Consider the following 24,586-nt stretch of genomic DNA (forward strand, 5'->3'; position numbering starts at 1 on the left):
AGCTTGAGGTGTAATACCTTATGCCTTGGAGCGTGGTTTTTATCTCAAGTCTTGCACTTTCACTCTTGGCAAGTTTTTACAGCGCCTAGTTTGAAATATAAATGGACGCTTTGTTTCTGATGATTCTTTTATGCAGGCTTAACTATTTTGTTTTGGCCACAGTACACTTTCGGTCAAAGGTATTTGACAAGCTGAGCTTTTCTGTTTTGGCCACAAAGTGTACTTTCAGTTATTTGTTTCCTTTGTTTACATTAATACCCTTTCTAATTTCTTACTTGTGTTTAAGAAAACTTCAAAGTGAAAAGTACATATATCATATACAAAACAAAAACTAGAGCCTTTGCTTTGTGTTGAAGTTGGCAAAAGTCATTTCTGGAATGCAGTTGATCTTTTTCTCTTTTCTGTAAATTCCATCAGAAATGAATGACAGAATTTGTTGTTCTTTTACAGGTGCTACCAAGGATCTGGGTGCCTCGCTAACGAGAATGTGTATCAGACATAAGACCATTGAACTCAAACTCAAGTCTTTCACCAAGTAAGTGACTCGCTGATGGTCAGGATGCCTTGTCTTTATTCAGGCAAATCCATAGAGAGAGCCGACATAAAACAGAGCCACGATTGCCACACTTTTTTTCATAAAGCCACTTTTTTATGTTGGGACATTTTAGCCCATACATCTAGGTCAGTTTTGTTTGTTTTTAAATATGAAATATGCATTTAAGACCAGCTCTGGAGAAGGGATGCAACTAATGCCAGAGCCGCATCGTTCGGTCACCTGAGCTGGTCTTAAACATTAGTTTAAGACCAGCCAAGAACATACATTTATTCCCATTCATTAATACCGTTTTAGTCAGAGAGTCAAAAGAAGTCAATATATAATGGATTTCCAGCAATTTTGATCTGGAATGTTACTTTCCTTTTGCCAAACACCCCCGTCCATTTTATGGAATATTCCTTGTGCAAATTGTCCAATTGGGGTGCGAGTGGAGAGCCCCATGCTCACAGACGCTTGACCAATCAGACAGTAGGGTAAACTGCCCCGTATCCAGATGCCAGCACGTGATTTACGCAGCGAGCATTGTCATTTCTCATCGGGCATTATCAAGTGTTAACACACAATCAGGTTACACGTTGTTGAATTGGGAGACTGTCTGAGGTATTTATGAATTTTCAGCAACTTAATTGGCACCAAAGATCGTATCGCGGCGCAAGATGGCAAACTTCACCGTGAATACACGTAAAACATTGTAATTGCATGGGTGCCAATTGAGTAAGCGATACGCCTGCGCATCGCGCAGGCGCTGCGGCAGCCACGTGCACCTGGTGAGTTTGCGCTGAAGCATTATCATAAACTGCGCAGGCGTATCGCTTGCTCAAATGGCGCCCATGGTAATTACACCTTTAGGGCAGAGTTATCCATCTTTCACCTTCGGCGCTATACGATCTTTGGTTAACACTCCCCATAACTTTACCCATATGCACACCAGGTGACCATGGAAACGAGCATGAAGAAGTTTTGATGGCTCCCTTAGCTAATGTCAGTGGAAAGTTTTAACCCAAACTCGATATACACCATGTAGGATTTGTCATTACTATGAGAGCATAATTTTACAGAGTCCATGAATGTCATAATAACTCACATTATAGATGTTGATGATCCTACCAAATGTATCTCTTTCTCCTTTGACCCCCTCATCAGTGCCATCATGGAGTGTCTGGTGAATCCACTTCAGGAGCGCATGGAGGACTGGAAGAAGATCACTACGCAACTGGACAAAGAGCACGCCAAAGGTAGCCATGGTTACAACTGACTCCCTCCTCCCCATCCTTGAAAGCCTTGTCTTCCTTGTTTGTTTGAAACAGGCGTGTACCCATGAAAGCCATTGGCTAGTAGCTGCAACCATTTCCCATAGATCTTCTTTGAACCTTATGCCCTCCCTGTCACAGTGACAATGAGACCGAATCTTGAAGTCTTTCATCACTGTATAAATCAGGCTTGAAATGTGATACAAATGATGTGCAGATAGACGTGCTCAGCACTTTGACTGTTCAGGATAGCTAAACCGGTCACTGCCTTTATGAATAATTCTGATCTGAAGAGAACGAGAGAAAAGCCATCCATCCTTGCCCAGAATGGGTATCCCCTGTCTTTGTACAGTTGCCCACAGGGGATGTGGTGTGATGTGATAAAGAAAATTGCACAGGTGGATGAATTGATGGAGATGGGAGCTACATGTCGTGATCTGGGTAGGGGGCTGTCACTGCACCCTGCCCGGCCACAACAGACAGGCAAGAAGGCAGTTCCCTTGATGGCCATTAGTGAGTCTGGGAGCAAGCTCTGGCCCATCCTGATGAAGATATCACAGCCTGTGTCATGGCTCGCACCTCCCCCCCTCCCACGGGCGGGCGTGTTCATGTTCCAGAAGATTAAGTGGTTTATGTCATTCTGGCTGAAAACAGCACCTGCAAAATCACAGCCGGGAAAAATAATAAGCCCACGCATTTCAAAGAAATATTTTTGCCCCTTGGCTAGGAAAGAATTACAAAGTAGCATTTTTCTGTTTCAGTTCAGATAACCAGAATTTGTCTCCTGAGACATACGTGTACATGTATCGGCATAAGTGTAATTGTTATCCCTAAAGGGCCTAAAAGCAACACAAACACGAACTTGTGACGTCAGGTCAAATATTTGCCGTGTGAATTGGCAAAAAGTAAATCCCTTTCAACTCGGTGACATTTTGCTGCAAATCTTTTGTGATGTCAAATCTCCTTTGCACTCCGCATTGGCCTGTAGGGTGAATTAGCCTGAAGGTGTGTGAAAAACCATGTGAAAATTGACAGATCAGGACTTATTCGATTAAGAAATGGTTGAAGCAATCACAGATGTCAATGGAGTGGTCGCGCATGTGTAAAGAGCTAGCAGATGGCGCTACGCTCAAAAAAGAAAATCAGATGTCAGAGAATGATTGGCTTGTTTCTGCAGATTGAAGTCCCATGTACGTGCACACCTGGGCATGCTGTTAAAATAACTAGCATTTAGGAAGTCGTTTGGTATTCAGTGCTACACATCACAATGCAAGGCCATTACATCGTCTCAAAATGGTTATATCATTTGCAAATATGCATTATGCATTCAGCTTGCAGATGGGGCGCAATCAGTGCTTTATGGGGGTCATGTACTTTGGGGCCTAGCAGAATTACCCCCCCCCCTGCGTTTGGCACAGTTCCCTCTATCTGACTTCCATGAAGCTGTTCAGTGCAGAGGGTGCTCAAACGTTGATACACAGAGAAAACAGTCCGAATGTATGAATTGGCTTTTGGGGATAACATTAATGCCTCAACATTCACTAGGTCAACATGCTGGCATCCAGAAAGTGGGGAAAAAATCAGGTTGAAGATTGCCAGTTGGGCAGACTTTGAAAAATGTCATTGTTTTTTCATCATTTGAGATTTGAAGTACAGGCCTAAAATTATTCAATAATGCATTGTCACACCTTCACATTTGATAAAAGACTTCTTAATTTTTCGAAAGAGGCAAGCATGACTGAAAAAGTCTAAAATAATTTTCGAGAGACTCAAGTGCATCAATCAGCATTTAGGTTTTCAACAAAACTCACTGGACCACTCAAGTGTAACACCTTCTCTGCAAAATTTGACGTTGCGAAGAGATATTTATGCACAAGGTACTCGCGTGTAATTCTTTTCCTTTGCAGCGAGTAGACTATGTCTGATGGATTCGATGATTTCAAAAAGTCACAAACAGAGGCTGTGTCTCTGCTGCCTATCTCTCGTCAATTCCATTTGGAGTTTGTACCCAATTGATTGGCCCATGGCGGCGTCAATGCCATGCAGGGTCGCTGCAGTTGAAAGCAACATGGTCCCTAATCCAGGCGCTTTGCTGGGCAAATCAAATCCAATCTGCTTAGAAATTAATCTGGTCTTTGATTCTGTGGACTGCGGGGAGGGGAATAATGACAGTCATGTTTGATGTGACAGTGTGTCCTCGTAGGGGTCAGCGGGTGTTAAATGTGTCATCTATTGTCCTTGTGACTTTGCTGGATTTTACGTCATGTGGATGACCAGGTTTATATAGAGCTGGTATCAACAAATTGGTAGCTTGACCTGTATATCACACATTTAATCTTTTTTTTCATAAATCCATGTAATAGTGTCAAAATATGTTACCGGTATGTCAGTGTATATTGAAATTGCAGAAGTTGTCAATCTCTGTGTATTCATTGCTTTATCCCGTTCGTAAGTGTGACATCACTTCAGTTTAAACCACGCCCACTGCACACGTGCACTGCACATAGAGTTGTGCTTGGAACATGGTAAATGGAACCACAAAACTGGAAGTTATCGCGCAACTTCAGCGATTGTCCAATGAGAGCCTGCAAATCGTGGCGCATCCGCCTTTGTGACGAAGTCACTTATGAACCAGATAGAGAAAGAACCAGAAAGAGCCGCAGATTTAGGTACACTAAAAAGCTTTTGAATTTCATTAGTCCAACACAAGCAGATTCAAAATGGCTACCCTTTCACTGTTTGTTGGAAATTTAGCGTCATCTCCAGCACTTTCTTATCTGCTTCTCTCTCTGCTTTTTAAACAGATTACAAGAAAGCCAGACAGGATATCAAGAAGAAGTCGTCCGATACTGTGAGACTGCAGAAGAAAGCCAGAAAAGGTACCCAATACACGAGAGCAAAGCTTTGAGTGTATCATCAGTCAGGAACATACATGTACTTCCGTGAAGTTTGTTGCACATTTACAATAACTTCCATTTCTTCCACTGTTGGGGTCCGAACAAAAGCCAGCCGTTTCCAACACCAACAACTGGTGCTTTACAGAAATTACATTCTTCACTTGTCAAGCATGGTCTGCCAACTGTCTTAAAGATGTTATCACAGCATATGTATCAGAGTACAGAAACCAGACTGTATACTTTAAACCAATCACATTGCAGCATGTGAGTATGACTAGACCAACAGCCCTTGGGCAACAAATTGCCATATATCCTATTTCGAGACAGATATTAAAGGAAGTTGACAGTGCCTCGGGACATCACAGGTCAGGCAGTCATAGGTCAATCTCACATGTGTTTCCAAGCCAACATCCTTTCCGTTTCATCAACTGATTTAAACTGGAAATAGCTCGCTGAGCAGAAGTAACCTTAGTTGAAACAGGTGTTAAAGATGTTGAACAGGGCATGTTGACTTTTACATGGCTACCTCTGATGTGGTTCAGAACATGAGCATGATGAGTAAAGTGGACATGACTCAGAAAGAAAATCACTTAATCAATAAGGGGGGGGATGTACGAGCAGCGTACGCCCCACACTTCCTAGTCTCCGTGTGCGGTTTGCAGAAGTTGTGATTGAGGTTTGTGTGGGTAAGTATCCTGTGTCATCATCAATGTAGATCCACACATACTTAATTCTCAAAGGGCCACTCATCCAGCGTCCAGGGTAGGAGCCGATGATTGTGGGTACCGGGCTTGTTGCGGGAAGCAAGAAGAATGATGTATGAGCATCTGCGGCGTCAGCCGACACGATTTCATGTATTGCTGCGGTGTGCCGTAACTCATGCTGCAACCAGCCAGTCGAGTCATGATCATATTTTGAACCACTGCTTGCTGAGGGCCATTGCTCAAAATATACGACGTGTTTGATTTTCGCCATCGTTAGGCAGCTGCGTCATTGCCTCTAGTCATTGCAACTGAAGTGTACTGTGTTGTTTCAAAGCCTTTTTAATCATGCAACGAGTATGGTCTTGTAGGCTGTTTACAAACTGAAGGCAAGAGAAATCAAAAGCCATATTTTAAACCTTTACTCTGTCTTAGGATTCTTACATATACATTGTATATATATCTGTTGAGACAATGGCTAAGGAGATATACAGTTGAATGTGGCTATAAAAACCTCTCGATAGACAGAATCTTTGGCTATACATACACTTAACATTTTGCTCTGAATTTTACATCACGTTGCTGGAACAATGCCAATTTTTTTCTTGTTCTGAAATGCATCACATGACATCAGTGTTTTCCTTGTTCTTAAATCCTGCTTGACTGCCTCCATCAGGCAAGGAGGACTCGACAATAAAACACCACAATGAAACACTAAGTATGAGGAAACTAAGCATTGACTATTCATGTTTCACTCATGTTTATTCATTGGCATGTGTCCATTTCAAACTGAGCCACTGCACGGGGTCTCTACTGGTTGTGGTCCCATTCATTCAGTTGTCCGCGCAATTTCATTCACTCTGTGTAATCGTTTGATTCATTCTGCTTGGTCGTTGCTGTTTGTGGCAGATTTGTTGAAACATTTTAAGGTGTTTGGCAGAAGGGGAGAGTGTCTTCTTGCCAAAAAATGCATCTCGGTTGCAATTGTCCTAAAGATTAGGGATTGGTTCACTCACACAAACCTACAATCATACCAGTACCTGAATGTAATGTACCAGAAGTGTCTTCTATGGCCAACAACTGTTTGTGCACGTGGCGTGATGTTTGCATAGAAATCAGTCCGCACACTCTACCAAAATGTCCCCTCACCTGTCTGCCATTTATGGGCCACAGAGTGCCCCCAGCAGATAGCACGCACACAGGAAAAGCTGTCAAAGGACCTTCCAGCTGACCGCTGTCCATACCCAGTAACCTCAACAGAAATCACCATGGTAATCCTTACAATGGGACAGTTCAGTGGGCAAACCGAATGAGGCATTTCTCTGTCGATTCAGTCGTGCCGTGAACATCGATGGTGAATTGTTTTTATTACGAACGATGGGACCAGAACCACCTGCCAATTCTGCACAGCTGTAGGCACCCACTGGTTGGCCGTAGGAGTCCAAACAAAAGACGAAAGATAGTACAACCAACCTGTCTCTACCGACCGTTTATAAACCTAATGTTTGATTGGGCTGAACTACTTTTCTGAACATGATACTTTCTGTTTTGCACCACTTCACGGAGTCTCTCTGTATTATGCTGTCTGTATTTGTAGAAAGTTTTTTTCTATCTATTTCTGTTTATTTGTTTTTGAAGCATGTTGTGAAAGTCTTGAAGCTCAACCTTTAGACATTATATCTCTTTATTTGGATCCTTTCAGCCAGTCTGTCATGTTGATTTGATTGTTGAGTTTCTAGAGGGCCACACGTTGTCTGCATGCGGTTTGTGACAATGAATCCTTTCTTGTCTTCGAAATCAGCACTGTGGCATTTTAGCACCTCTTATTTTTTGTCACTTGTGGGGTCCAGTTTAAGCACTATACATGTATATATAACGGGTTTGCCCTTACCCAACGTACTCCCATTCGAGTGGTTAAGACATCTGCACTAGTAAGCAGGAGGTCGTGGGTTCGAGTCCCACCCGAGTAAGCTTGTGAGGTTTTTTTTCGCAAGCTCTCGGACAAGCACTGAGCATACAGTGCTTATTAATATACGTTGGGTAAGGGCAAACCCGTTATATATAATTAACATCTCCCCAACGCAAAAATACATCTTGAAAACTATACATGTAGTTATGCGGAGTGAAATTGGTAAGAGCTCTGAGTTGGGCTTTGGTCTGTCAGTTTTAATAGTGTACCTTACATGTGTGTTTACTTGTACACGTAGCTGTCTGCTTGAATGTCCTGCACTGCTGCAGCACACATGGGGTTGGTTGTGGGTTCCAGTCCCGTCTGGGTAGGCTTGAAGAATTTAATTGCGTCCAGTTACAAAGAGCTGAGTGTAGAGTCCCATCACTTGGGCTGAGATCAGCGTCTCACAGGAATTAACATTTACCTTTATTCATCATCGCAGGTAAAGCAGACATCCAGTATCGATTGGACAGCGCCATGCACGATGTCAATGACATGTACCTGCTGTTGGAGGAGCAAGAGAAGAACGCCGTCCGGGGAGGCATGATTGAGGAGAGGAGCCGCTTCTGCATGCTCATCAACTGCTTCAAACCAGTCGTGGTGAGCAAAAGCCGTGTCCCAATCACATGGCTGCGGCTGGGAATGAGACTAAACCGGCAACCAGAATTAGAAGCCCTTACAATAGTGGCATCTCTTTGGATTATAGATTGGCTATGGATCCCAGGAGAAATCCTGGAAAAAAGTTGTAAAGGAAAGTCATCGAAAACCGGGAACCAGAATTAGAAGCCCTTACAATAGTGGCATATCTTTGGATTATAGGTAGGCTATGGTTCCCAGGAGAAATCTTGGAAAACCTAGAAAACTGTCGTAAAGGAAAGTCATTGAAACTTGGGGGAAAATGCGGTGTCCTGGAGTCCTGTTAGAAGAATTTCGTTGAAAGTCATTGAAATCAAGATCATGTAAGGGTTCTTTTTAATGAGATAATGGAATGATGTGAATATACAGGCTCTCCTGGTAGTCTACAGTCGTGGCTGTGGCAGTCCTCCAGTTCAAAAACCCCAAACTATTTTAACTTTCCTCTGCAAACTGGTATTAAACGTCAGGCAAATTGTCACCTTTTGTTCCTGAAAGTCCTTGAAAAGCTATGGAATTTAGTTTTCAAATTTCTGCAAGAACCCTGATAGGCACTATGTTTTGATGTATCACTCGTCTGTTAGGAAAATAGGCATTATATTGGTGAAAAAATTTAAGGGTGCCTTTTTTTTTACATTGGGAAGATTGTTTTAATAAACCCCAAAGTGGCCATGGTGCCTTGCGACTCAGTTGTTAGGTTGGGTCAGGTATAAGATTTAATAGTGATGGTTTTTGGAGACATGACCCACGTTACAAATCAGAAGTGCAGGTGTACTTCTCTTTCACATTTGTTTAGGATGAGGAGATATCGATGTTATCCGAGGTGACACGTCTCGAGTCAGTCCTCGGTGAACTGGTGGAGCACAGCAAGGACCCCTACATCTTGCCCCCCTCCAGCGAACAGGTCATCATGGACATTAAGGGTCAAGAGATCAAGTTGGCGTACCAGGTGTGTGAGAAACTGCCTCAAATTGCTACTCAGAGTTTTGAGTCCTCACTCAGTGTTGAGTCTTCATTCAGAGTGAGTCTTCACTCGGTGTTTGAGTCTTCAATCGGAGTTGGAGTCTTCACTCAGTTTGAGTCTTCACTTTGGGTCAGATTTGAGTCTGGCTTGAGTTAGACTGTGAGTAACAAAATGTATTTCTCAAGCTGGACTCAAATAACAATGAATGGAAACCTGAACTAGCTCATGATTTGTGAAATTGAGTATTGTCCACATTGTAAAATACTTCCATGAGATGTCTTTGAGAATGTCTCCTGTTTGATCAAATATTTTCTCTTTATGTATCTAATGAAGCTTTTATTTCGGTTCTCCACAGACACCCCCAGGTTCCCCCTCACCCTCGTCTGGTTCCCGGAAGTCTAGCATGTGCAGTCTGAGCAGCATGACCAGCTCAGACTCGCGTTCCAGCAGCTCCACCAACTCCCACTCCCCCGGGGCCAACTTTGTCCGTCACCGCAGCCTATCGCAGCCCAACAGCGCCTACCGCCTCTCCAGCGTCTCCTCTCAGGATTCTGGCTTCACCTCCCAGGACATGCTGTTCCCGGCCCAGCCTGGCACCCCACCTCAGACGGTGCCCGAAGAGACGGCGCAGGTTGGTGGTAATCTTCAGGCTTTGTCCCTGGAGTTATGGCTGCGGTTGGAGATAGCGCACATGCGGTTGATACTCACATATAGTGCCACTAGCCACAGCCAATAGGGTCGTATTTCAGTTAACAACTTTTTGGATAGATTTGAAACAACAAATTTTTGATACGTGTAGATTGAGATATTCCATGCAGTAGACAGAAGAAGGGATTAATTAAAGCTTCTAATTGAAATTTATGTACGAAATCTTCTTCCCTGACAAACATCCACTTCCCACAATGCACTGAGAAAATGGCCTTTCCATGGCAATCTGTCCGTAGTGCACTATATTGTGAACCACTTGAACTGATTTGGACACGGCCTTACTTTCAAGCGATGCACTTCTGTACATTATTAACCTCAACCTTTTGGGCATTTTTTTTTTCAAAGAACCTTCCTTCAGCTAAAAAGCCAAATCTGTTCAACTTTCAAACAGCTCTTTCTCTGAGCTTCTACGTAATTAGGACATTAAGCCTGTTGCAAGGTTTCTGTGTTCGAGTCACATTCACAAAAGTCCATTACAATGTAGACATTGAAGTACTGGCTGAACAGATCTTATTATGCAGTTCTGTAGAACGACTCCTGTAAGAATCTCTATCATCTTATTGCCATATTTTTTCTATTATCCATTGTTTTTTGTTCTCAATTTTTTTGACAAAGATTTGCCTCAACCCTTATTGATACTATCCGCCCAAACCCAGCCACCTGTTTTTTTTTCCACCTGTAGCAACGACTCTTGCACTGTGCCTCCACCCCCTATGAGCTGGAGCACCAGTCTTCCAGCGAGTGCAGCACGCCCTCCTCCCCAACTCCACCCCCAACCGCCTCCCAGTTCACCATCCCGCCTTCCCAGGCACCGCCCCCGCCCAGCTGGCTAGTCAACTTCAGCCAGTCGGAGAAGCTGCAGCGGCCCAAGAGCATCCCCACCCCCCTGGTGCCGTCAGGGACCCGCCCCCCGCCGCCGCCAGTCGCCGATAAGCCCTTGGTGTCTCCCAAGCCCAAGACGGGCGATGCCAAGGCCGGCAGTACGCCCTTCGTGCCTGACTTCAACACGCCCCAGTCCAACCAAAGTAAGCCTCAACTCATAAAAACTTGTGGATTATGATTTCGTGATAAAAATATTTCAAGCGCTGTGCGGTGTTTATTTTCATAAAGTCAGGCTACTTCTCGATTATCATCTCAACATTGTAAGGCCAGTTAGAAGAGTAAACTTGTGTTGTGTCTCTGTCCAATTCCTGCTTTTAGATCTGCAATTTAGAAACAGGTTTTTGTCGGATGACCGTGGATTTTTTTTGCAGATGGAAGGGGTTTTGTTATGTAATAGATCATTTTCCAAGATCCTGTAGAGAGATGAAGACAGAGCAGAGACATTTCGTGCAGTATGGCGGAGTCACACGGACTGAGGCTGATAACTTACTGTATTGATGAATGGATGCTCAGATCCCGAAATGCACTCAATGTGATCTGTTTATGTGTGGACCCACTGAGTTCGGTGTCTATTTTTTTTACTGAACTTAGAATTCTCTGGGTTTTTTTTCACCAAAATTATATTGAAACAAATGAGGATCAAACTTTGTGTGGAAAATGGACAAGTAAGATCTAGAGAAACTAACTTCCCGCTTTGGGACCTTTTGGTGAAGAAATCAGTGGATGTGCTTGATAACTGCATTGACTCCTGTTTGCTTGACAGTCGTGCCTCGTCCCCTGTGTGCCAGTGGACAACCGTTGTCAAACGCTGACCTTTACAGACAGAGAAGCGCCACGCTACCGGCGAGAAGGCACACACACGTGAGTAGGGTAGTCACAAAAAACCAATATATGATATTGACAGTGGTCCAAACATAAGAACTCAACTACATCATTTGCAAGAGGTTAATGTTAAAATTGCACCAGCACTGAATTCACTGTGAAATGATTTTCGTCTGCCATGCCGTCATTTTAGAGGCTTTCAACTCGGGACAGATTCCATAAGAGTTAAGCCAAAAGGCACAGATGGAGACAAATCCAACATTTTGGGAAGCCCCACTCATTTCTGAATCAATTTACGAGCATGGAGACATTGCCCGAAACGCTTTGTATGAATTTCGTGTCGCTGTCACTATTTTGGCAGAGCTCAATGCCGTCAGCACTGTACTCCCTGGATTCCGACGGCACAACCAGCAGCCACGGATCGCTCAGCACCTCCAGTGGCTACAGTACCCAGTCCACCACGGGGACCAACTCTGACGAAATGCTGACGTTGCAAGGTTTGTACCTGACCACAGCTTGGCTTGACCTCAAGAGTTCCACGGTCTCTTGCACAGCATTGAACTAATCACTGATGACAGAGGCGAGAGCTGTGAAATGGCATCGTCTGTAGGGGGCCCCAAAACAGCATTAGTAAGAACAAATTTGCAGTAGTATCCATAGGCGAGGGCCAATTTGCAGCAGTATCCATAGGCAAGGGCCAATTTGCAACAGTATCCATAGGCGAGGGCCAATTTGCAACAGTATCCATAGGCGAGGGCCAATTCCATAGGCGAGGGCCAATTTGCAACAGTATCCATAGGCAATGATGAATTTGCAATAGTATCCATAGGCGAGGGCCAATTTGCAGTAGTATCCATAGGCGAGGGCCAATTTGCAACACTATCCATAGGCGAGGGCCAATTTGCAACAGTATCCATAGGCGAGGGCCAATTTGCAACAGTATCCATAGGCGAGTGCCAATTTGCAACACTATCTATAGGCGAGGGCCAATTTGTAACACTATCCATAGGCAATGATGAATTTGCAGTAGTATCCATAGGCGAGGGCCAATTTGCAACACTATCCATAGGCGAGGGCCAATTTGCAACAGTATCCATAGGCAATGATGAATTTGCAATAGTATCCATAGGCGAGGGCCAATTTGCAGTAGTATCCATAGGCGAGGGCCAATTTGCAACACTATCCATAGGCGAGGGCCAATTTGCAACAGTATCCATAGGCGAGGGCCAATTTGCAACAGTATCCATAGGCGAGGGCCAATTTGCAACACTATCTATAGGCGAGGGCCAATTTGTAACACTATCCATAGGCAATGATGAATTTGCAGTAGTATCCATAGGCGAGGGCCAATTTGCAACAGTAGTATCCATAGGCGAGGGCCAATTTGCAACAGCATCCATAGGTGAGGGCCAATTTGCAGTAGTATCCATATGCAATGACGAAGTTGCAGTAGTATCCATTGCCGAGGGCCATTTTGCAATATTTTTCACAGGGCATGGGATCCAACAGTGTCCATAGAGACGGGCCAATTTGCAATAGTATCCATGGGCAAGGGCCAGTTTCACAGAGTTGTTCAGTTCAAAAGTTTGCTGATCTCAGAAGAATTTTTGCTCGGCAAAAAACTAGGTTACCAGCCAAAAGGTTACTTTATGTATGGGGTTCATAACTGATGCTGTGCCAGTTTTGCTAAGCACATTAGAGGAGTCCATACCCGAAGATAAACAGTTAAACGATATTCACTCTTCGTGATTCTTGTCTGTTTGTGGCAGATCGAAGGCACCATTCCCTGGAGGACAGCATGGAAAATGTCACCGATAATGAGAAGCCACCTGTTCACTCTTTCCAAGCCACGGAGTCCGTGTACACCACCACACCCAACCACTCTCCTACACGCCGACCTATGTCCATGTCATGCATGCCCACTGCATCCCTCGGGGAACCAGCCATCAGGGGTACCACCACCACACCGAGTGGCTCATTGCGGAAGAGCAAGCCCCCTCCGCCAATACGACGCACCCCGTCGGGGGGCTCCCTTGCCGGCATGAGCATCACACCGGAGGCTCAGGGCGCGGTCGGGGAGGGGCCAGACGACGCCTACTTCAAACGCCCCTACACCCCGGGGCGGGTTCGCAGCCAGAGCACGGTGCAAGCTCCGTACGGCGGGGAGGCGCAGCAGTCTGGGGGTGGGTCCCAGGGGCGGGTGCATCGCAGCCACAGTCTCAAGTTGGCCGGGGATGTCGTGGCGGGCGACTTGGCCCGGATGAATCTCATGGAGAGTCTGAACGCCAAGCTGGCAAAGCGCGGAACAGCACAGCCTCAACAAGATGCTGGACCAAGGCAACAGATGCAAGCAGAGCACTATGCACAGCCAATGCAGCAGCAACAACAGTCAACACAACAGTATCAACAACAGTCAACACAACAGTCAACACAACAGTATCAACAGTCAGCACAACAGTATCAACAGTCAACACAACACTATCAACAACAGTCAACACAACACTATCAACAACAGTCAACACAACACTATCAACAACAGTCAACACAACACTATCAACAACAGCAATCAACACAGCAGTATAAACAGCAACCAGGCCAATACCAGCAGCAGCAACAACAGCAGCAAACGCATCAATATCAGCAGCAACACTTCCAACAGAACCAGTATCAGCAGCAGCAGCAGCAGCCCCAGCACAACGGACAGCAGCAGGGCCTGCCGTCGCAGCGGTACAGTCAACCCCACGGTGCTTACAAACCGCCCAATCTGCCGCCGCCGCAGCAGCAGCAGCAAGCCTACTCAACTCCGAGCTTCCAGCAAGTCCAACAGCAGCTACAGCAGCAGTTGCAACACGGCGCCCCGCTGCAGCCCAGCCAGTATGGCGGTCAGCCGAGTCATGGACACTCTCAAATCACCTCACAGTCAGGTAACCAAGGAGACAGTGACAGTTCAGACAGCGATGAAGGAGTAGGCATCCTCGCAGAAATCAAACGAGGCGTAAAGCTGAGGCGTACTATCTCCAATGACCGCTCAGCTCCCAGAATATGAACTGACAGGCTGGACGCAAACAAAAAGCAGAGCTTTAAAGGCTAACAGCAATACCCTAGTAGCAAGTGTTAAAAGTAGTAACAACAATGTGCAAAAAGCTACCAAGCTGGGTGTTCTTTTTTTATAAACGTGTATATGATGTATGCAAACAATATAAGTGCGTTTTATCCAATCCAAGTCAGTTTTGTAATATGGGAGTGCGGTTTAACATCTTCCATGCATTGTTGGTTGGGGGTATCCTAGATCCATCAAAACCTTCCAGGAGGATTCTGCAGGGTTTCAGAGGCAGTGGGCCTGACCACTGTTGCTGTAGGCTTGATTTCCCCTGGGAACACAAAGAGTGTTCCAAAATGAAGGATTTTGAAGGATCTAGGAAGATAATTGGCCGAAACTCTGAGAGGATGGGAGTAAATGTTCATAATATTGTTTTGAGCATACAAGTAAATGCTGGATACCAGTAAGGCGGCTCATTCGCGCTAGCTTGTTGAGTGATCAGCTGTGCATTTTTGTCTGTTGCTGTATTGGATATTGCACATTGTCGTCAAGTTCATGAACAATCATGATAAGTGTTGCTACAGGTCAGATTTCTCATGGTAGTGATACATATCACAGTAGACTGGACCTTACATGGTAGGCACCAGTCCACGTCAGGCAGAATCTCATTACGTTTCATAAGCCGCATGTGAATGGCCCATTTCGGGATATGGCTAGCCAATAGGTGCACCACTGGTTAACTACGAATTCACAGCCACAATCCTAGCCAGACCGGTCAGACACGCCCAATGGTTTGCTTTACATGTAGTAGGCCAGCCAAGATGGACCGGTGTATGTAGTAGGCCAAGTAACCAAGATTCTTCTTGATCTCAAGATACATTGGTGCTTCCTTCCAGAAATATCTACAACCGCTTTTGATGCGAATACTGTGTATATGAACCGAAGAATTAGTTGAGCCAAGAAAATTTGGCAACATGTGGACTTAACTCCTGAAATTGGCATTTTCTGGTCAGTTTTTCTTTCTTGTAAGGATAGAATATTGGAATTTTGTTGGAAACAGATATTTAGTTAAATAGAGATAAGTATGATCTTTGTAATTATTAAAAAGTTTGTAGCTTTAAAAGAAGAATATGAGAGAGATGATCAAAGTGATTTAGATTTTCAAGCTCGTTGTCCAGTTTTTAAGTTTTTTACTTGCCACTGTAGATATTTTTGATACAAGTTGGGGGTCATGAACAGGTTGCACTCGTAGGTCAAAGGTCACAGGCTGACCTGACTTATCTCAATTTTAGTGAAATTATTTGGTGAGAGATTGCTACAAGTTACTGTGATTTTCTGATAACCCAAAATAAGAAAGTTTAGGTCTCTGTGATATTTTAGAATTGTAATATTTTGCCATTTAGTTATGGTGTATTCATGGTTTATTATATTGAAGCTATTGAAATAGGTTTTAAGAGGATTTCAGTTGTATTTATTATTTTTATACTGCCTGTTAACAGCAAACAAAATTTCTTACATCATAGCTATCTGTACATTGTTTTCAAGGGTAACCGGTTTGCTTTAACAAAAACTCTGGGATAGAAAAGTTGTCAGAACAGTGAAACTTTGTGCACAAAAGTGCTGTCAAAATTGTCCAGGATTGTGTTTTGATTTATACAAAATGTCATCCAACTGAAAATCCAGAAACATCTGCTTTGAGCAGTCATTGTTGCGTCACATAATGTAGTACCAGTCGGTGCTGTGAAGAAAAAGTGTCCTGTAACCAAAATGTTTGTACAAAGTGACTGAAGACGTTGCAGCAACGCCTTCGCATTGTGAACATAGGGAGTGTGCATTTGTTCATGAGGGTGTTGTAATCGGAGGTTGCCGTGACAACACTCTGGTGTCAGCTTGGCGGTTGCAGACATTTGCTTTCCTCTCCCACAAAATGCGAGTCAGGTTGCCAAGGCTTATCCGCTTTTTGAAACATTGTATTCTCCACCTGAATTCCGTGTGATATCTTGGGATTTCCAGAGTAAAAACTGATGTAAACAATGTTGGGTGTCCTTCAAACTCTTCTTGGTTTTGTCAAATAAAGAATTTCAAGCCCATACTGAGGGAAGCGTGCATCGTATGAACTGAAAGCTTACTGTGAACTGACCTCCAAGCCTCCAGCATCGTGCAAACGGTACTTGTCACTTTCCGACCATGGAGTGGCTTGCCATGATTTGTATTAAAGCGTCTACCGAGTGACAGTGTTTGAAATGGCTTTGCTGAAAAGTTGACGAAGAGAATGCACCTTTTCATTCAAACTTTATCAAGGTTGTCTCTATGCATGACGTGATGTTGGATAGTATTTAGTGGATTTCAGAGCCAATTTCTTTTTTTTTTCTCTCTCAAACTGAAATAACGTAAGTTAAAATGAGTACAATCCGAAGTTTGAACTTCCCACAAGATTTGATGTCAACAATCTGGGGTCAGTGTCTCACTATTAAGGTGTTCTAAATACAGTAATGGCCAATTCCAGATCCAGATCTGAGATATCAGTGAATGTTAATTGCAGAATTGTACGTTTACGTTCATTGTTATAGAGAACCGAAGTGAATACGTCACGCGCACAATTTGTGTGTAAAAGGCATTAGCGCGAGAACCAGCGCATACACCAACACGCCCATGTACTCCATTCGTTTGCACCGTATTTTTTTTGGGTTCAAAATGATGTCACACTTCGGTACTCCATTGCGAAGTATGCTCTTTACTAAATATGGCGTCTGGTATCCTGTAGACAAGGAAGGTGCAGTCATTGACAGAGTTTGAAATTGTCTGTTACGGTTAAGTGGATATGGTCTCTTCTTGTGTTGGATTATTTTGTGAATGAGAGGATTATTTGCTAGTGCTTAAGCGTGTAAATTCTGGGTTAAATTATTTGAATTAAGAACTGGTAATCGCAGGTTACTAGGTTGCTATGACAATAATAGCTTTGTGCTCGACGCTTAGCTTCTGCTGTTGTGTATATATTATGTAATGGTTATATATGTAGTAATGATTTTTTTTTTTCTAACACTGATGAGTAAGTGCGGCTAAGGTGCGGTTTAAGCTACCGTTTCACATCTGGATGCCACACTGTTGTCAGGCTGGGGATTATTTTTAAAAAAGATTGAGTGCCTAAACTGCTAATCTTTATTTATTGTTTTGTGTATTTATGCCAACAAAGAACTATTTTCCAGATGCTTGAGATTAGTAGCTATGACTTTGATTTAGTCCATCCTTTACTCGTTTAATTTGGTGGTTTTCCTTCAGTGAACGTGGTGGTATTTCCAAATAGAAGGCTTTGTAAGAACAAATTCTAGGCTTCAGTTTATTACTTGGTTTTCCCCCGTTTCATTTTGTGACCCACTCTGTGAAAATGAGTCACAAGTCGCCAGAGCCACTTCGGAGGGTAAGTCCTTTCAAATAGTTTTGCACAGTGTAAATCAATCGGAACCCACAGCATTTGTCACCATGGAGTATCCACTTTCATCAGGATGCCAAACTGAGTGATACATCAAAACAAAAAACTCAATTTGATCTTTCCAATACAAATGAAAACTCAAAAAGTGGCTCTGGCATCTTACGACTTGTTTTCACAGAGCGGGTGACATTTACATTTCATTTCAGTATTTATGAACCCTGTGTGGAAATTTATCCTGCATATTTTATGTGTCCACGTCGCATTTAAAATTTAGTTTGACAGTTGCAGAGAGTTCCACATTTGTCGACTTCTGATTTCAGTTTTTTAATTTTATTTTCTTCAAATTCGTCATTTGTCTTCATGAATTTTGTCTACTTTTGGCAGTTTTAAAAATTGATCGTCACATTTCCTTAAGGTTTGTCCAAAATTAAATCAAAATTTAACGTAGAGAAATTAAATTATAATTTCAAACATGAAAGTGTAAGCAAGGCAGAGATTATCTGTTAAACCTGTCCTTTCCATCTAATGCAAATTTCTGTACACAAGTTGTCTAAGCGTGGTGGTTCCTGTCATAACAACAAACGGTGTAAGGAGTGGACCTTAATTTCTGCAAGCACATATTGTTGAAAAACTAAGCATGTTGTAAAATAAATGTAGTTGGACCAAAACATCTGTGGTCGTGTGGCTTCATTTTAAGTCATGTTCTTCTTGGATTAGCTGTGCACGCTTTCCTTAGTTTTTGTGTTGTCTCTAGGATCTGTTTTTCAGGAAATCCAAGCCCCAGTCTGGCAGACCATTTGGGTGTTTGTTTTTGTTAACGTTGTGAGTGTGGGTGACATTCTTACCCATGCTTCCCCCACCTCCCTGCTTGGTTACCACAGGTGTAAATACAGAGGTTGGGGTGGGGGTGATGTAATCTTCCCCCCCAGTCTAAAATGCCCTTAACAAAATGTGCGCATCCTGCAGTGGGCACCCCTCTTAGACAGTTTGTTGATTTGCACTTGTTAGTCATTTCATAAGTTTGAATTTGGAAGGGGGTGCCACTATGATGTAGACCAAGATACAGTCTTGCGAATGAATTTAGCATGAGCCCAGGTCAATTTCTTTGTAGGACTTTGTCTCCCTTTAATTGGTGCCAATGAGGAGGGATGTCATTCTTGCTAAATGCTCAATTTCTGCGAGTCCTGTTCATTCCCGCTGTTTTGTTTTTCCTTTCCCAATTGTTCGCCTTCAGTAATTAATTAGTAGCAAAGTGAAACTGAGAGAAATGGAACTGCAGTGTCAGACCATCAAACTTTTTCAGGCTAATTACTGTTAACTATCCCGTGTACCCGGGCCACATGTGCCCATCACACACCCACGTTGTAACTCCCTACCCCCTCACAAGAGGGTCATACGTCACCTGTCCCCTACCTAACACACCCAGCAAACCTTCTTTTTAGTATCTTGAGATTTCTTTTACTATTTAATTTTAAAACTGAAGAAAACCCATTACTTTGGAGTAAATTGTTGGCGTTTTCGGCGTGAAACAAAGATCAACACTCCCACAATTAAGTGACGTCTCTTTAATTGCTCGAATTTGTGTTTGTATGCGTAGCGCCCTCTCTAATGGGTTAACTAGACTTACAGTAAAGTTCTACCGTTGTCGCTTTTTATGCTTGTGCAATGAAGAAATTAGGAAAACAAGAACTGGATACCAAAATATTGTCACATTTGCTATTGAAAATATCCCCTGAAGTGATAAGAAGATTATTTATTTAGATTCTGTTAAGAATTTTTAAAGTCAGTTTATCAGACTTGAACAGAGTCTTTGCTGAACGCGGCATATGGGTACCTTGACGTCTTCTCATGTCATAAGCGCCAGTAGTGGTCGCTGGTTGCTGACTATCATGTTTATCGTGATTCCAGGCATTAGCAACCAACATGGGAAGTTCGCCGAGAAAGTCGGCAAAAAACCTGCTCGGTTTAGATGAATTTGGGGCTTTATTGAGCGAAATAAAATCCGACAGTTCGAACCAGATTAGATCAGGAAATTCTGAATTTGGCAGGGAACATTGGAAACAGTTGCTAAAATCACCAATTTATGGCCGAATTTGTTTGACTGAGGGATCGAACCGCCAAGACATCCCCGTGAAGCTGTCATCTGCTCCCGGCCGTAAGACGGCATTTGTTTTCGGTCCCGACACCGTGTGTGGGGCACTTTTGACAAAGAAACCGTACGAGCTATTGCTGCATTTAGGGTTCCTACCAGAATATATACACTTAAAGGTAATAAGAATTGTTATGATGAATGAAGGTCTAGCCTATCTAGGCCTACATTTAGGCCCTATCAATTTGTTCACTGACCATGCTGACAGTATTGCAAATTGAAAACCAAAGTTTAAGATTAACCGAAAGTTGCTTGTGCTCAGACTTGACAAGATAAAGGTAAAGTGAAGGGCCCCACACCACATGTCACACATAAATGCAGTTGTAGTTTCAAACAATCGTGTGGACATTAGCAGGGAGTGGCCTTCTTATAATGTGGAAAGGTATTGAAATGAAAGATTGTCTTCTTTTTTTGTCAGCCTGTGAACATTGTCATGATTATGTACTTTTTAAATTACTGCACAGATTTATGAGGATGAGTGGCTCCTAATGATATTATAAGTGAGGAGACTAAGTTTATGAAACGTGTATTAATTTGTCTCTGCGTTGGGATGATTGTCCCATACGCTGATGTGTATATTTACATATATTCTCAAGTGTAGTCTCGGACAACATTTAGAATACAATATGAATATACTCGTCACAGTGTATAGGCCAAACCTAACCCTAACCCTCCTCCAAAATCCTTCGGGTGGTTTTGGAGGATTGAGGGTGAATGGCAAAAGTGCATGGCTGATTGTGAAGGATGCCACGAGTGAAGGTCGTGGGTTAGACCTTGTGTTGTTCTTGCTCAGTCATGCATAAATTCAGCCCGATATTTCTTTTGAATCGACCACGGTGTTCAAGAATGCCATTCGCACTGCCTCAACATAATAACAGGAATTGCCAGAGGATTTGGAAGGATTGAGGCAGTAGGCACACCTCCAAGTAACATTTCCAAGAAATTTTGGAGGGTTGAAGGAGAATCGAATTTTTTCTTCTCCCAAATTGGAGGATTCTGGAGGATTGAGGAGGGTCCCTCGCAAAAAGGACCGGGGGGGGTTAGCGAATATGAAAGAAATAGGGTTGGCACGCTGAACAAAAACTCACCGTTAATAGCTGAATTGTGTTTCCAAAAGCTGTGTCAGCAAACTTCATGTAGACCAAGATAGAGACTTTGTTGTTACCTCTCAGAGCCATTTCTGTTTTTATCCACGCAAATAACTCGCCACTTGGTAATCCACACAAAAAATGTTATTCCAGGCATGCATCCAGAAAGCCAAATATTGGATCGTTCTGCTCTCGGGAGCTCTCAATACTTGGCAGAGGCCCATTGTACCAGCCACGTGGGAAGGCATGGAAGAACTCATCCGCACCTGCTACCCCGCCGCTCTGGAAGCGGTCCTGTCCCACTGGCAGACCATCAAGGACAATCCAGTGGCATCTTTTGAAGAAGAGGTCGACTACAAGTTCATCGCCGCCGTGAGCGACCCGTCGGGCCCTCTTTACATGGGCTACGACAGGTTTGTGTCGCTGCCCAAGCCGCAGACCGCCTGGCAGACACGGCTTTTCCTGTACTGTGAGCTGCGCATGTTTGAGCTCTTCTCCGGCGACGGGCTGACGAGCAGGGAAGACGGGACCAAAGGCGAGAAAGAGTACGTCTGCATGAACTACGAGTTGGAAAAGATCGACAGAAAGCTCTGGCTGGCCATTCCTCTTGATGTGGAGGTACCAGAGGAAGTCAAGATGAAATATGCAGACAATTCTTACAAGTAGATCATGCTGACCTCAGTTGGTTGCAGTACTGTGCGTGAACATAAAACTACATATTCATGTACGCATCCACCCAACCAAAATTATCAAAATCACTTGTAAGCATCTGAATGCGAATAATAATCAAATATCAGTGACAGTGATAGATACAAACATCTAGGAATTGTTGGATTATATAGACCTTTTTCAAGTGATGTCACGATCATGCTGGACGTCTGATGTGTTGTGATGGTAATGAGTGCATAGTGTTGTGATGGTAATCTACCTACTGGTCAAGCATGCAGCGTTCGCATGTGCCCTTGCACGTGGTTGAAGCTGCCCACAGGTATACATGCGATGACCGTGGCCAAGGCGGTCCACACGCGGTGGTATTGTTTACATTTAGCAAAGTGGGTGAAAAAAGGTGTATTGGGGCCATGTTCATGTTTGTATATGATTGACACTCTAACTGCTGAAGGTTTTGTCAAATGAAAGAGACATCGGGCTATCCAGAATTGAGGTTTCAGTGTGTACAGCCAATGGAGAATTGAGTTAAGTGTAACATTTTGCATTGGGAAACAGAGGTGATCAGGGAATTTGCATAGCGCCCTCGTTTGACTTTAAAAGGAAGTTCCGTAGCAAGATACCCCAGAAATTAGTTCGTGGTTGGGAAGCTTTCAGAAGAAACGGTAAAGGAGAAAAGGATCATGTGACACGTCCAAAGTGGGCTAAATACATTCACAGGGTTGCCCAAAGATTGTTGGGCCGTGGGTTACCAAATGGCCAGTATTGTAGAGTTATTTTGAGGTTGATGAATCATTCCTTAATTAATATGTGAAATTTTCTCTCAGGCTTTGTTAACTTCCTCAAAAATAAAGCCCTTTTTGTAAATCTGTATGCAGTGTCATATTGTGCGCTATTATTTTTAAGTGACTGGAAAAAGAAAGGGTAGAGATTAGGCAGAAAGTAGAGTTTTCTCATGAATATGAGAATTTCCGTCCCTTCAAAAGAGTTTATTATACAATAAAAGCTTCTGGTAAGTTCTGCATGACTTTAACCTTAAAAGGTCTCAGGAGGGTGGAGATTCATACCCCCTCAACACTTCTCCAGTTGCATTGTAGTTTTTGTTCTCATACATTGAAAAGTTTAATGCCCAGTGGTTAGTTAGGTAAGTTTGTGAAAATCGGACATACTTTTCTTAATGCCCAGTCTTCCAAGGCGTTCAGCCAAAAAAATGGACACTTTTTCCCACCGATGTACTCTATACTCTATGTACACGGGTTGAAACTGTACATTTGTTACTGATGAGTGTATTAACATGCATGCCAGGCGGGTGCATTTCTGAGGGTGGAGCTTTAGCCCCCCCCAACAAAAATGCACACAAAAAATTCAAAACTGCTGGAAAATGTTGGATTCGTGGCGAAAGTTGAAGGTGATGTCATGTGCCAAGGGTCCAGCACCCCCCCATGCATTGGTTCTAGAACCATATATACCTGATGCTGGGCTTTTCAAAAATCGAGCACGGGACAGGCGTTTTAGGTTTAAAGCTTGTGATATCCTTCTGGGCATATACATAGGCAATTTCTTAGTGAATTAGATTGACAATGCCAAACCAGATGAGTGCAATTGAAATGAATTTGGAACGATTTAACCAGTGTCATTATCATTATTCTCTTGTGATTCCTGAAAGGTTATCTCTGTCCTCTTCCAAAAGGTATTTCCTTAAAGGAGGATGGGACTTTGAACTTCCGACCCCACTTTCAGTCTACTGTATGATCACCAAGCATGCCAAGTACAGAACCAAATTTTCCAGGGAACAATTTTGTTGCTTTGGAGGGCCCAACAAAATTGGAATTCATTTCATTGAACTTTTTGTGGCCTTTCTGGGATGTGAGGCTGTGTTTTGGACTTTATAACACCCTTTTGGCAAGAAAGGAAAATGAACTGGACAACATCATTGCCTTTCTCATGTTCAAAGACATTTATGCTGGGGGGAGGACCCATTGACCTCTTGGGTCCACCCTGGATTATTACTAAGTACGTTGGACACAATGCATTAGCTTGTTTTAACCATAGAGGAAGGACACACACACCCTCCCCCGACCCATACGTCATGGGAGAAACATGTCACTCTTCCAAAATGAACAAAATCTCCGTACCCACATTAACATTTATCCAAACCATACTTTAATCACCATATGTATCCACACCTATTTCTAGTGGGCTCCACTAATCCACTAATGATTTGGTCAATTATTTGGTCAATTATTTGGCTTATAAAAACCATTCCAAATCGATGTAGAATTCAGTCATTGCCCCATCAGGTGATCTTCATTTGGCTCTTCTCCCTTCCCAAGAAAAGCAAATGTGAAACCCATTCCTTTGCCTCCCCCCCGCACTTCGTTAGAAAATTGAAATGCTTGCCATAAACATTTCATCTCTCTGAAACCTAATCGTCCTTTAAACCATCCTCTTTTGTGGGGCAATCAGACATCGGTGATGACACCGTTCTTCATCACCATTAACTAATGTCCATGCATGCCTCCAACATGTGTTCGGCATGTCAGTTTTAAAAATGTGCCCATCCATCTTGATCATCAGGGCGAATCAAAAACACATTTAAGTATCGTCCCCGGTGGTTCCCTTGTTCCTTGATTGCTTTGCCTGCGCCAGATTGAATCAATCCTCCAGTCTTTTCCGGGGGAAGTTGTGCAGAGCGTTCCCAGCGTTGCCAAACATTCCTGTCGGTAACTTACAGACTAGGACAGGACCACACAGGGCAGATCATTGTTCATGAATGTTGAATAGGAATTCATTTGAACATCAATTGTATCAGGCAGGAGACATGTTGCCCTCAAACTCTCATGGTAAAA

General features: G+C 43.3%; 2 protein-coding genes across 8 annotated transcripts in view; both read left to right on the forward strand.

Annotated features, from left to right (window-relative positions):
• Window positions 1–18,502, forward strand: part of LOC110974858 (uncharacterized) — a 51,305-nt gene extending 32,803 nt beyond the window's left edge. Inside the window, exons 4-14 of one of the 2 annotated variants that reach the window (XM_087137554.1) lie at window positions 451–535; window positions 1,700–1,791; window positions 4,611–4,685; window positions 6,081–6,122; window positions 7,798–7,955; window positions 8,785–8,937; window positions 9,308–9,583; window positions 10,343–10,685; window positions 11,306–11,403; window positions 11,726–11,861; window positions 13,134–18,502. In XM_087137554.1, the coding sequence (XP_086993680.1) occupies window positions 451–535; window positions 1,700–1,791; window positions 4,611–4,685; window positions 6,081–6,122; window positions 7,798–7,955; window positions 8,785–8,937; window positions 9,308–9,583; window positions 10,343–10,685; window positions 11,306–11,403; window positions 11,726–11,861; window positions 13,134–14,410 (2,735 nt within the window). In that variant the 3' untranslated portion in view covers window positions 14,411–18,502. The remainder of the gene's footprint in view (window positions 1–450; window positions 536–1,699; window positions 1,792–4,610; window positions 4,686–6,080; window positions 6,123–7,797; window positions 7,956–8,784; window positions 8,938–9,307; window positions 9,584–10,342; window positions 10,686–11,305; window positions 11,404–11,725; window positions 11,862–13,133) is intronic. The other variant, XM_022226767.2, reaches the window with a different exon arrangement.
• Window positions 18,503–19,722: 1,220 nt separating this feature from the next.
• Window positions 19,723–24,586, forward strand: part of LOC110974831 (uncharacterized) — a 66,393-nt gene continuing 61,529 nt past the window's right edge. For 3 of the 6 annotated variants that reach the window (XM_087137580.1, XM_087137579.1, XM_087137581.1), the window contains exons 1-2: window positions 19,723–20,102; window positions 21,225–21,689. In XM_087137580.1, coding sequence (XP_086993706.1) covers window positions 19,758–20,102; window positions 21,225–21,689 — 810 coding nt within the window. In that variant the 5' untranslated portion in view covers window positions 19,723–19,757. Of the gene's footprint in view, window positions 20,103–21,224; window positions 21,796–23,427; window positions 23,604–24,586 lie in introns of all 6 variants that reach the window. The other 3 variants (XM_087137583.1, XM_087137582.1, XM_087137584.1) reach the window with 3 other exon arrangements.

This window comes from Acanthaster planci, linkage group LG06 (genome assembly GCF_054643075.1).
Source record: "Acanthaster planci isolate LZ-2023a linkage group LG06, COTS_SCS, whole genome shotgun sequence".
Classification (NCBI taxonomy): Eukaryota; Metazoa; Echinodermata; class Asteroidea; order Valvatida; family Acanthasteridae; genus Acanthaster; species Acanthaster planci.